The sequence below is a fragment of the Gopherus evgoodei genome, chromosome 3, assembly GCF_007399415.2.
Source record: "Gopherus evgoodei ecotype Sinaloan lineage chromosome 3, rGopEvg1_v1.p, whole genome shotgun sequence".
In the NCBI taxonomy this organism is placed as follows: domain Eukaryota; kingdom Metazoa; phylum Chordata; order Testudines; family Testudinidae; genus Gopherus; species Gopherus evgoodei.
In genome coordinates, this window is record NC_044324.1 from 123,641,880 (window position 1) to 123,655,388 (window position 13,509).

At 40.1% G+C, this 13,509-nt stretch overlaps 1 protein-coding gene across 1 annotated transcript in view; it reads left to right on the plus strand.

Moving 5' to 3' along the window:
- The window catches only part of UST (uronyl 2-sulfotransferase), a 303,668-nt gene extending 290,666 nt beyond the window's left edge, over window positions 1-13,002 (plus strand). The window contains exon 8 of the mRNA XM_030556533.1: window positions 8,502-13,002. Coding sequence (XP_030412393.1) covers window positions 8,502-8,785 — 284 coding nt within the window. The 3' untranslated portion in view covers window positions 8,786-13,002. The remainder of the gene's footprint in view (window positions 1-8,501) is intronic.
- Window positions 13,003-13,509: the final 507 nt, after the last annotated feature.

Here is a 13,509-nt window from a genome sequence, read left to right on the forward strand (position 1 = left end):
AATTCTGTTTTCTATAGCCAGGCACTCAGATAACACAGAATATGCTCCCAGGAGAAAGTCCAGGATATACACCTTAACACACTCGAAACCACCTTCACCAAACAAAAACACTCCACAGAGAAGTAGATCGCATCATGTAATGGACCACCCAAATACCCCCAGGAGAACCTGCTTCAATACAGAAATAACCCCCCACACAGCACAACCCTACTTGTCACCTACCACTCCATTCTGGAACCCATATGGGGTATCATCAAGCAACTACAACCCATACTCGTTGGGGAAATCTTTTCTGAACCTTGACTTCTGGCATACAAACAACCTTCCAGCCTCCCCCAGCTCATCATCAGAAGCAAACTCCCCACAGACCAGGACACACCGATTCAAAGCGTCACCAAGACCCTGCCAGAACAACAAATGCAAAACCCGCAGCCATATCTCCACTGCTACCATGATCAACACCCCACACAACACACCTTTCAAGATGCATAGATTCTACACATGCCTATGACAACATGTGGGTTACCTCATTCAATGCACTAAATGCCCCGGTAACAACTATGTGGGTGAAACCAGAAAAATCACTACTGTCGCCAGTGAACTCTTTCAGGAAAATGGTAAAAGACAAAAATACCCTGTGATGCTGTATGATTAAAGATGACCCTTTGTATCATGGTTGCTCTCACTGTTATACAATTGCAACAAATCTTGTGCAAAATATGTCATGTAAGATGTCGGTGGAAAAGTTATGATTTATTAAGTATAATTATTCTGTTTATATGCATGTATCGTCTTTGTATCTGAAGTTATGAATATTGGCTAGGTACTTGCATCTTAAACCTGTGATGTATTCCTGGGTGACACACCTCAGGATAAGATTTACATCAGGCCTAGACAGCTATGTGTTGATGGCCTATCCAGAACACTCCACTTTCACAATGGGGCCATTGAAGAAACTTATCTTGTCCAGATAGTGCTTCCTGAGGATGCATCAGACAGCAAGGAGCCAATGACCACTCCCTGTGATTCAGCAAAACATGTAAGGACATGTGATATGTTCATGTGGCCCTGGACTCCAATTTGGCCAATAACTCTCCACAGACAGGGGCTGTGGGCTTTGCTTGGGATGGTAAATTTCCATGCACATGGCAAAGGATATAAAAGACCTCTGAGACATCTCTATGTTGCCTCTTTCCTGATATAATTCTCTGGACCATGGATTTACAACCAAAAGGGGGATCTGAGGGCCATACTATCTTTTGGAAGTTACCGGAGAGACTTTTCAAGCCAGCAGTCTATACCAGTGGTTTTCAAATTGCAGGTTTCGACCCAGTACTGGGTCACGGAATGTAAAGCACTGGGTCGTGGCAGCTCTGGTCAGCATTACCGACCAGGCCATTCAAAGTCCCACCGGCGGTGCTGCCCAGCTAAGGCATGCTAGTCTCTACCTGTTTTGACACCGTGCTTCACCCTGGAAGTGTCCAGCAGCAGGTCTGGATCTTAGGTGGGGGGGGCATGGCGCTCCACATGCTGCCCCCACCCTGAGCACCAGTTCCGCACTGCCATTGGCTGGGAACCAGCCAATGGGAGCTGGGGGAGCGGTGCCTGCAGGCAAGAGTCACACGGAGCTGCTTGTGTGCCTCCACCTAGGAGCCGAAACTGCTGCTGGACACTTCCGGGGCGCAGCATGGTCTGCGGTACCAGGACAGGCAGGAAGCCTGCCTTAGTGCCCCTGCTGCGCTGCTGACTGGGAGGCTTCCAAGGTAAGCCTGTGCCTCAACCCATTGCCCCAGCCCTGAGCTCCCCCAAACCCAGAGCCCCCTCCTGCACCCCAAACCCCTTATCTCTGGCCTCACCCCAGAGCCTGCACCCCCAGCCAGGAGACCTGACTCCCTCCCACACTCCTGCCCCAGTCAGGTCCGCTCCTGCACCCTGAACTCCTCATTCTCAGCCCTGCACCCTAATCCTCTGCCCCAGCCCTGAGCCCCTTCCACACTCCAAACCCCTCATCCCCAGCTCTGTTGGGTCGCGGGCATCAACAATCAACTGGGTTGCCAGAAAAAAAAGTTTGAAATCTACTAATCTATACCATCACTGCTACAAACCTGATATAAGGACTTGGCAATCATTTGTATGTGTATGGTCCATTAACCATTTATAACTCTTCTTTTCTTTTATTAATAAAATCTTTAGTTAGTTTACTAAGGATTGGTTGACAGTGTGATATTTGGGTAAGTTCTGAGATTCATATTGACCTGGGGGGTCTGTGTCTGATCCTTTGGCATTAGAAAGACCATCATTTATGGTGAAATGGGTTTTCAGTAACCCCTCACTACATTAGATTGGGTTATCTGGATGGGAACCAATGGCTGGAATGCGTAAAGGGGACTGTGTTTGGCTTCTGGTTAACCAGTGGGGTACTACAGAAGTTCTTTTGTTACTAATTTGGTGAATCTAATTTATAAAATAAACCAGTTTTTGTGGATTGTCTGCCCTGCTTCTTGCAGGCATCTGGTCATACACCCTAACACTCCACAAAGTGATCACTCAATATCTGACCTGTCAGTCCTCACCTCAAAGGAAACCTGCACAACACTTTGAAAAGACAAGCCTGGTAGTTTAAATTTATAACTCTGCTAGACCCTAAAAATCATGGACTGAACAGACACACTGGATTTGTGGCTTATTACAACAATCTGTAAACCACCGATCCCCCCAGTATTCTGACTGCAGAGGTGATAACAGGCCACTCTACCTTGAATGGATCCTTGAAATATGTGCTGATTACTTATGCTAAACAATTTGTGCCACCTTGCATTTAGCTGTGATGCTCGGAGTATCTTTCCCAGACCTTAAGAATAGCTCTTTGTAGCTCAAAAGCTTCTCTTTCACCAGCAGAAGTTGGTCCAATAAAAGATATGACCTCATTCACCTTATTTGTCTAACCATCGTATTCACGCAGTTTCAGGGCAGCAGAGCCTGGTGTGGGGTTTTCCTTTATCAGCAATAAACTGGCTGACATGCAGGTATATGCTGTTGCACCACTCTGTCATTCTAAAGCTCCAGCTTCGGCCGTGGGGCTCCTAGAATTCTATCTTCACTCACCTATGGCCCCATCCTGAAAGATGCTGAGAACTCTCAGTTCCTCATGATTTTGTTTAAAATTGAGAGTGCTCGGGATTAGGCCCCTGAATCATTTAATCTGAAAATATTAGATCGTTTGAGAAGGCTGAGTGATTTCCTAACTTCCCCATTTAGTAGAGAATGTCTTTATCCTTATTTTGATTTAATATGGCATTCCAAAATTTTTCACGCAAGGGACATATGAAATTGATATCTGAAATATAGGAAACTAACTGCTTTATTGCATTGAGGAACACAGATTTTTTGTTTGTTTGTTTTTTGTTGGGTTTTTTTTGTTTTGTTTTTTTTGCCATGGTAAATACTTGTCACCAAGTTACCCAAAATGTATTTAATTTTTTTCATCCATATTTGCATTTCAGTTTTTTTGCATCTTGGTTGTGTTAATGCAAGACCGGCTGTGACTACTGCAAGAGGTTTAGGTCACTGTACAGTGTATTCTTTTTAGTATATTAATGGAATGCCAAAAAAAAAAGAGAAAAAAAATAACACTAGAAAGTAAATGGTGTAGTTTGTTGATCTCCATATGATGAATTGTCTCAAAGGTCATAAAAGGTGGGGTGGGGAACCCTGTCCTCTGGTGGAGCAGTTGGATTTACATCACATTTCCAGATTGTTTACTTTGGCATACAGCCAGATCTGCATAATTTTTCTATTATGCTTGTTTGATGGATAAAGGGGAGGTGGTAAGAGTGACTTCAAGGAGTGGCACTGTAATTTTCTTTTTATTTATATTAAAGGGCTATTTAAGAGAGCTGAAGATTATAAACTAGTCTAACTAAAATTTAAGTGCAAAACAAGGTGAAGGTCAGTTGCATTATCAAAACTTCGCTTAGCTTGAAGTCAGGAAGGCAGGCCCATTTTGATCATAGCCCTGGCCTGCACTTTTTCCCAAACAGCAGATATACTTTTGTATTTTTACAGGCAGTTTGTTATTACTAATTAACAGCAGTTACTGTGAGGCAAACTGACAAAAGCCAAGAAATCTAAAATGCTCCTGAACAATCAAAAATAACCACAATGGGCTTGAGGTTTCCCTCCCACAGAAGAGCTCACTGGAGAGGAAAATCACATCTGGAGACTGCAAGAAAAGCCTCATAAAGTTTTCTCCTCCTCGTCTGCAAGGGCAAAGGGGAAGGGCGGTATGCGTTTGCAGCTTCTCAAAGCAGAAAGGGGGGAGGCATGCTGGAACTTAAGGATCTGTGTGGTAAGCAAAGGACAACTGCACACAACTAAGAATCCAGTCTATGCTGCCTGCAGACCTCTCCTCCCCAGTAGCAGCCCAGCTCTTTTAGCATTGCTGCCATTGGCAGAATTCCTTGTGACTGAACACAGGCCCCTCTCTCTACTGGAGTTAGCAGCCACAAAGGGGAATTGGTGCTGCTAGAAGTAGAGATTTCCCAGTGGGGTCCCAGAGAGAGAGAATAGCTGTTTCCAGTTCTTGCCCAGTGCCCCACATCCCTCCTCCTGCCTCTAATCTGTGTCCTGTTTTGGAGGAGCTCTGAGTCAAATGGTCACACAAGAGAGCATGCAGTGAAGGCACAGATCTCCCTTTCTTTTTTTCCTCTTGTCCCCCTCCTCCACCCCACACCAAATTATGCTTTTCTCTGGTCTCTCAGAACTGGAGAGGAACAGCAGGCTCAGTAATTTCTAAGCAGGAGTAAGGGGAAAATATTTCCCTTAAACTTTGTTTTAATCTACCACCAAATACATGCTAGACACTGTGCAGACAAATATGAGGACAAGGTCCTTGCCCTGAACATTTGCAGTCTAACTAGAATATTATTAAAATAAACATAGCTTTGGCTTTGAAGGCTCTTTTAAGTAAGAAAACCTGGATTGTAGCTGTAAAGTGTATTATCTAAGGCTTGGACTCACATAGATGTTGTTCTATGCTTCCAGTCATCTGCATTTTCACAGGCATTGTTTTATTTATTCTGTTTTGCTGCGTGCATATCTTTACATAATGAACACTCTTACTGGGCCCTCTAGGTAGACTCAATATTTTTTCCCAAAATAAATATCTTGTGGCTTTTATAGCTGGTTAAAAATATTATTGTGTTCCCTAAAAATCATTGTAGATCATTCCTGTTAGGTGAATAAGTAACTGTTGGAGTCCACAGAGTTGTTTCACTGTCCCTCCTAGAAACTCTGCCTTTGGAGCTATTCATCTATCCTATAACCATATATGTAAATAATTCTTCAAACATGTATATACGGGCCCTGATCCTGTGAAGCACTTAAGCATATGCATAGATTTGTTCACCTTAACAGCTCCACAGACTTTAATAGGACAGCTCACCTGAGCAAAATTATGCACATGTTGGTGCTATGCAGGACTGGAACCTTTCTTAGTAAACTACAATGGCTTCCTTTGGATAGAATACTGTATAGACCAAAAGTAGCTATTTAGTTATATTAAACCATGGTGTTGAGCTGTCCATGGTAGTCTTGCCTCAACATGCTGGTGTGTTGTGTTTTGTTACTTCTTTGCCCAAGAAGAGGCAGTTACCAATAAATCTTCCCTCATGGGCAATTTAATTTAACTAGCCCCTCCAGTGCCATAAAATCTCTTCTCCATACTCCACTGCTGTGTCCTCTTGGATCTGTCCAAGCCTGTAGTGATAACTGCAGGCACAGTAAAGTGGATACTCCAACAGCAATATCAAGGCCCCCTCTGTTGTGACAGTTAGTGACTAAAGTTGTGTGAAATATTTGGATTTCTTACTGGCAATTGGGAGGAACAAAGGATAATCACTTCAGGGAAGGAATGAGAGCAGAAACAGAGAAATTATCCAAGATCAAAGATCCTGTTTTCATGCAAATATTAGTGGTAAAGGATGAGGTAACAAAGTATAAAGAACTGAACAGATAAAAATTAGTTCAGTTGTTTTTAAAATGGTTGTATTCTGTGCCCCTCAACTAATAATTTATGTATCAGGAAGTTTGTGAAGGATAAGTGCTTCTTTGTAGGCTAGCAGAGTAAAGAGATGGGTGTGTGAGAGAGAGAGAGAGAGATCACATGGTTTCGCTTCAGCAGTTTTTCTTAGCACCAAAGGCAAAATATTCCAGTAGACCTTTTAGATAATGGCAGCCTGGTATAATCGTGATCTGCTATAACACAGAGATAAGTTTAATGACAAAGAAGACAAACTCAGAGAAGAATAAGTGTCTCAAATTTTTCTTCCTGTTGGATTTGTTGATTTGTGACATACTTAATACTTTCAGGTCAATCTGAAGATGTTGGGCTCTAATAAATCACCTGAAGATGTTGAGAGACCATAGTGATGCATGTGGTATAAAGGAATGTATAACTAGGCCTTTCTCTTTATTTCAAGGAAACTTGCCAAGCGATATAGGATATACAATACCTCCTTTGTCCTTGCTCTAACTAAACTCATAGACTCATAGACTCTAGGACTGGAAGGGACCTCAAGAGGTCATCGAGTCCAGTCCCCTGCCCTCATGGCAGGACCAAATACTGTCTAGACCATCCCCAATAGACATTTATCTAACCTACTCTTAAATATCTCCAGAGATGGAGATTCCACAACTTCCCTAGGCAATCTATTCCAGTGTTTAACTACCCTGACAGTTAGGAACTTTTTCCTAATGTCCAACCTAAATCTCCCTTGCTGCAGTTTAAGCCCATCACTCAGAATCTCTGTCACCATTGTCTTGTAGCACTATCTTAGACCACGGTGACAAAGTCAGGTGGAACAACTGTCTCATCTTGCTGTTTCATCTCTTATTTCATATCAATGTTATCTAATATTTTGAGATCAAGGTATCAGTGGTAGGACCAAAATCCATGAATCTCCTTTTCTTAGCTCTCCAGCCTGAACTTTTCAACGCAACTCTCAATCTTTTTTTTATAATATATAGCCTTCATTTTAGATCCAAATTTATATGTCCCACATAATGTACTGCTGTTTCCCTTTCTGTAACTATAAATCGTGAATATTGTACACTCTGCATTGGGAAAACTGTCAGGAAATATGATTAGTTATAGAAATGAATTCCTCACCACTTTACATTTCCATCTCCACTTTTGCTAAAGAAAAATTGTGGACATTAGGGAGGTTTCACAGTTAGAAGGTTAGTACTTCGTAGTAAGTGGCTTTTGATCTACAGTACTGTATTTATGGCACTCTGAGCAGTTCGCTCCTCCACGCATTGGCTTGTGACTCCTCTATCCAAAAGAGGAAGAAAATGTTGGGGATGCTCAATATTGTCTCTTGGTCTTATGTTTCCATCTAGTGGAAAACTGGGAAACCACAAAAGTAAACATGCCCTTCTTCTGACCTGGCTAGCTCTTGTATGTGTTGTTCTCCGACATTAAAGTAAACCTAATTATTGAGAGAGAAAAGACAGCTATATGCTTTTGTTAAGTGATCGATTTTATTAGGCTTTGAGTTGTTTTGTTTGAACTTATCACTTGTGAAAGGTATCAGATGGATGGAATCCTATAGACTCAGGAAAGGGCAAGATTCTTCAGACAGTCCAGTCAATGCACCTTAATTAACCATGGAGGGACCACTATTAGGGTGAGAAGTCCCCATGCATAGCCAATCCTTGACATGTCTGCTAAGGCTTTCCACTGGGCACTAGACTGTAACTCACCAAACTCATTTCACAAAGGCAAGCAAATAATCATCAGGTGGGAACAGCTGTTGATCAGTACTAGCATGCTGGATTCAGACAGGTAACACATGGGTTTCTGGCACTATATCTCATTACCAATTCCCCCTCCCCCAACTGTCTGTCTAGATTAGAACAAGAAGAAAACAGAAAATATTTGGTATGTTTTTTAATTACTAGACCTCACTATTTTGGGGACCATTTTCCCCAATAGCTAATGTTTACAGCAGACAAAGAAAGTACATTAAATATTACATTGGAGACAACGGGTCTGTTGTGGTCTAATAAATATTGGCTATTTAACCTTCCAGCTACTTGAGAAAAGTTTTCCCAAGCTAGGTTTGATTATGTATTTGTATGCACTTAAATTATGCTTATTCATTTGTATGAGCCTAGTTTACTCATGTAAGTGTGGCCAATTAGGAGCCTAGCTTGCCATATGCTGGCTAAAATACAAGATTAGTGCAAGCATCGTTAGATAAGTGCATTCATAGAATAGCCATGTTCAAATGTACATATGCAAATGTGCATGTGTAATTTTGAAAGTCTAGTCCACTATACTTTGTCCTTCTTTAAAAGTTTATTATTACGAATTACTACAGATAAAGGGCTGGAGACATTTTTTTAATCAATAATACAGTAGAACAGTTCCTTAGATCTAAAGAAGAATGTGATTTTTGGTGCTGTTGATCAGATCCCAATCTTTTTTTCTTTTACAGAACATAGGAAACTTGGAAATCTGACTGTGACAGTAAAAAAGACCGTCCCTTCTCCAGAAGCCATACAGATCCTCTACCAGCGCATGAGATATGAATATGAGTTCTACTACTATGTCAAAGAGCAGTTCCACCTGCTAAAGCGCAAATTCGGACTTAAGTCTCATAGCAGCGAACCACCTCCCAAGCCAGAATTCTTTATTCCTTCTCCCCTGGAAACTGAAGAACCTATAGATGATGAGGAGCAAGATGATGAAAAGTGGTTAGAAGATATCTATAAAAGGTGATGCAAGCACCAAGCTCTCCTCTGGTGACCCTTCCAGCTTCCTCAATATTTTTTTATTATTAAAAAAATTATTACCTTAAGTGACTGAGTTAATGCGCAGCAGCATTTAAAACAAAAAAAAGTTCCCACATGTTGGGGCAATTGAGAGACACCCGGTTTTGCGGGTTATATTTGTTTAATTTTATTATATTTTTCTTGACTCATAGGATCCTTTATATGACATATTTTAAGATGGAACCATCTCTCATCTCATCACAAAATAACTTTTGCACAGTAAAATGCTGCTGTACACATGCACCCATTTGCAAACCAACATATATTAGACATCATTTACCAAGTAACTTTCATTAAGGAAGTTTTAATACCATGCCCGTTACTGTGGCATTGAACATCTGACAACATTTATAAGCTAGTAGGGATACCGCTGGAGTGTAGTAACAACATCTGAATAGCAAGCAAATATAAAGGGTTATATGATCCAGAGCCATTGTTACAACACGTAAGGTTCAAACTGTATTGGACTCAAAACAGAGTAGAAAGTCTCCCCTGTGGGGCTTCCAGTGAGAGGAGTACAATCTACACTTCAAGCAGATTATATCAGGTGAAATAAAACAGGTTAAAGAACCCAGTTAACTAGAAGGGTTCACAGAGTCAAAATGGAAAAAATTATCAGTGAAGTTGAATGATAGAGATGAACAGGTAGATGGAAGGCCAAAGGGGCAGTATTGCGTGGTCTTGGGATTTTGCTTCTGCAGTTGAGAATGTTGCTCTTAGGCCCTGGAGGAAGAGGTGTGGTGCATAGTTTTTACTTTAAAGAAAAAAATTATACTATTGTCATTCCTACCATGGGACACAGACCCAATATTATACGTAGAAGTTATTCATGCAAGAAACTCTTTCCGTTAGTATGAACAACATTTCTGTAACCTCAGTTCTGTGAGTCTTCATATCTCATCCAAATAATTAACAGAATTAGGGTGAAATACAGGTGAGGACACCAAATTTGGGTGGCAGTGAAGTAAACGTGATTTTAAAATGAGGGATTTTTTTGTTATAAGAGACATTGACAGGTATGACTGACATCTTACATACTGCACAATGATAAAATAAAACAACAAAAAATCAATGTAGCATAAAAAAACACATTCAATGGTATATTGGTATGAATGACACTGAAAGTTTAAGTATTGTTATCAGGAAACACTAAAAGGTGGAGTGAATGGGACTGGGTGATGAAATGGGGACAGTTCCATTTAAGGTATCCCCAGGATTTCTGTTACAGTTTTATGACATTTAGGTCTAGAATTTAACTTGGACAAAATGCCCATACAAGCCAGTAAGTATCTAGTTTGCATTTCTAAACAGACTATTCCAATCTTGGGTCCATGCACATAGGAATAAACAGAGCTACTTACTTGTTTGCTCCCTCCCTGGAGCCAAGTGAGTGAGGGATGGGTGGAGTCTTGGCTTTGCATGCACACTCGCTCATCAGTATGGCGAAAGCAGGAGTAAACTACTAACACATAGACCAAGGAAAAAGTGCAGGAGGAATTGTGACTCCAAGGGGTGTGTCTACATCACAATGCCTCCCTGCATCACTTCTGCGGTGGTACAACGTGCACCACACCTTGCGTGGGGCTGTGCCTATATTCACAATTTAATACTTGCTAGATTTCTTCTAGGCCAGTGGTTTTCAACCTTTTTCCATTTGAGGACCCCTAAAAAATTTCAAATGGATGTGCAAACCCCTTTGGAAATCTTAAACGTAGTCTGCAAACTTCCAGGGGTCTGTTCATTGCTGTTCTAGGCAATTTTGGCTGGTCTCTTTGGGTAATTGCTTCAGGGGAGTTTCACGATCTATGTATAGTCTGTAAAATGGACCTTCATTTGGAAGTAAAAAGCAAAAGTTATTTTGTGATTGAGGTACATGTACAGGCCCAAGCTATGAAGTGCTTTCCAGAGGCTTCCTCTTCCATGAGCCTACAGGGAGCCAAAATATATGGTGGACCATCTTGATCATCTCACTGGTCTTTATTATACTCATCCGCAGAGAACAGAAGAAAAGAAGCATAACTGTGTTAAGACATGATAATTTGAAGAAAATATTACAGGGGGGAATTTTATTCTCACTCCTTACATCCCAGTTGTGTGGTACCAATGCACTACTGTGAAGGAAGGCATTAAAGAAAGCTGCAAGTGGCATAGATAACAATTAACATAGTTGCTAAAATATGAATCTACTGCATTGTATATTTTAAGTGGTTTCTATGAAATTACATTGAAAGAGTAATGATTAGTTTACACACTGTGGAATTGTTATATTTTGGAAAGACAATAATCTCATCTTTTTAAAAACAAATTCTGTCTGAGTCCTTTTACAAGTGTCATAGCAGAATAATCAGTCACTTAACTCATTCACCCTTCCTCAAATTCACTTCCGCTTACTGTAGACATTTCAGTCTATTTTTATCTTAATTTAATGATATCTTTAACCCTGATTACTTTATAATCTAAACACAAAAACTGGTACGTGATTTATTCTCTAGGTTTTAATGTTGTATTTTTCCTAACAATTGACCTGCCTCTTCTCCCTGAATGGTAACTTCATGAATGTGTTTCGTACATAAACGTCTACAATTCCTGGCCCAACAGTCCCTTTGTCTGTCATGAAATGTTTTATATTTTACTTTAATGTTTAAAAAGTACAGTTTAAGATGGTTAATCTTTGACTTATTTATTATAACTTTCCAGCACATTCCAAATTCTAAGTTGCTCAGGAAGGAGTTGATTTAAATGGTTTTATTTGGTCTCATGGATTTCTTTTTTTTTTTTTTTAAACAAAAATCACTGTTATAAATCTTTAGCCCACTACAGCTTTGCAGTAAGTGCCGTATGTGTACTCGTAAATCTGGGGGGGAGGGCTAAAAAGGGGGGGGGCAGGTGTGTACTTGATGAAAATAAGAATACATATCTGTACATTAGCTTCGCTTTAAATGAAAGGAATCTTTGTTTGGTATGAAATATTCTTTAACTTATTCACTACTCTCTCTGAAATTCTGAAAAAATCCCGTGTGGAAAGGTGTGGGGGAGGTTTTGTTTATTGGGATGTTTTTGTTTTTAACTCCAGTGATGTTTGAAAATACAGCTTGTGCTGTTCTACTCTGCCTTGCCATATCCTGTTTGGTTCCTTCTCATCATAGCCTATTTGGTTACCCAAGTTTTCCTTATCTGGATGTAATGCCAATGGATGGCACTTCATCTGGAATCTCATCCTCTGGAGCTTTGTTTTATACAGCATAATTTATCATCTAAAAGGCCATACTGCAACAGGATTCAGGCAGGTTGTTCCTGGGTGGTTAGTCTACATCTTGAATTGCCTTGAGGTACAAGGCCAAAGACTCAGTTACTTTAACCAGCTGATAAGTGCCGTAAATATCCAGAGATGCACTGCCTGGTGTGCTTTATTGCTGTGAAGTGGAACTTATTTTTATGTACAAAGGGAAAAAGCTTAGATCCATACACTGCATTTTACTAGATATTATAGGCATAAGTAAGATTATATTTGATACCCTCGCTAAAAAGTTCCAATTGTTTCCAGAATCTAAAGCCATTTTAAAATGTAAAAGAATCACCAGTCGCAGTGCTGTCATACTAAACAGAAGATAAACCATTGTTATAGTGCAACATTCTAGGGAAAAAATTAAATTTAGTTATAAATTTCAAGTGATCATGATGAATGGTGCATGTTTGTTACTGTTTCTCTTCCATGTGCATGGCTGCATCAGAACATCTAAAATGCATGAAGAGGAGGAGTAGCTCAAGATAACTGAACATGTATAAAATGAATAGAACATTTGGAGTATTTCAATTTGTTTTAAGTTCTTCGTCCGTGGTCTTTGTGATGAATTGCTTTGGTTTTGTTGTATAGTTTGATGATCAGTGTCATAAAAATGTTAAAGGGAATGATAAAATTCAACCATTGGTGAATAAATCTTCGGGTTCTAGTTGCTAAAAGCCATTGAAGTCTGACTCCTATCAGTATTTATTACAGTAAAATTAGTTTTTAAAGGGAGGGCACACTATACTGATAGGGGAAACCAGTTGGAATGGCATTTTGTACACTCACACCAAAAAGAGAGCCTATTATTCACCAAAATGTAATTTAAAAACAAGAAGTTTGAATCTTATACAAAATAAAGCCCTGTCATTCACAACTAAGGTTGAATGGTGCTTTGTGTTTTTTCCTTAACTTAAAAAAAGACCCTGCAGTAATCCATATTAATAGCCCCAGCTCTGCAGTAGCGTTACTGTAAGCTGGAATGTTTAGGATCATTGCACTATAATACCATAGCACTTTCTTCTTTTTTTTTTTTAAAGGAATCAGTGCACAGATGTCCACTGAAAATAATTCAGCATCCTGTTTGCACAAGCACATAAGCAAAGCAAATACTCAGCATTGTTATTTATAACATCAATGTACTTGATCTGATGTACAAATTGAAGACATCTCAGACCTTATCATAAGGAATTTTGGTCTTAGGACCTAATCCTGCAAACCACTACCAGCCGTAGTGCTTACTGCCCTGAAATCAGTGGGGCTACTCTCTCTGGTATACACTGGTCACTAGTCAGTGCTTGAAAGTTTAAGCCCTTGTTCAGACACAAACAAAACAGTTCAGATGTGCATATCACACTGGAAGACAGTTCAGTGGAAATGACCCTTAA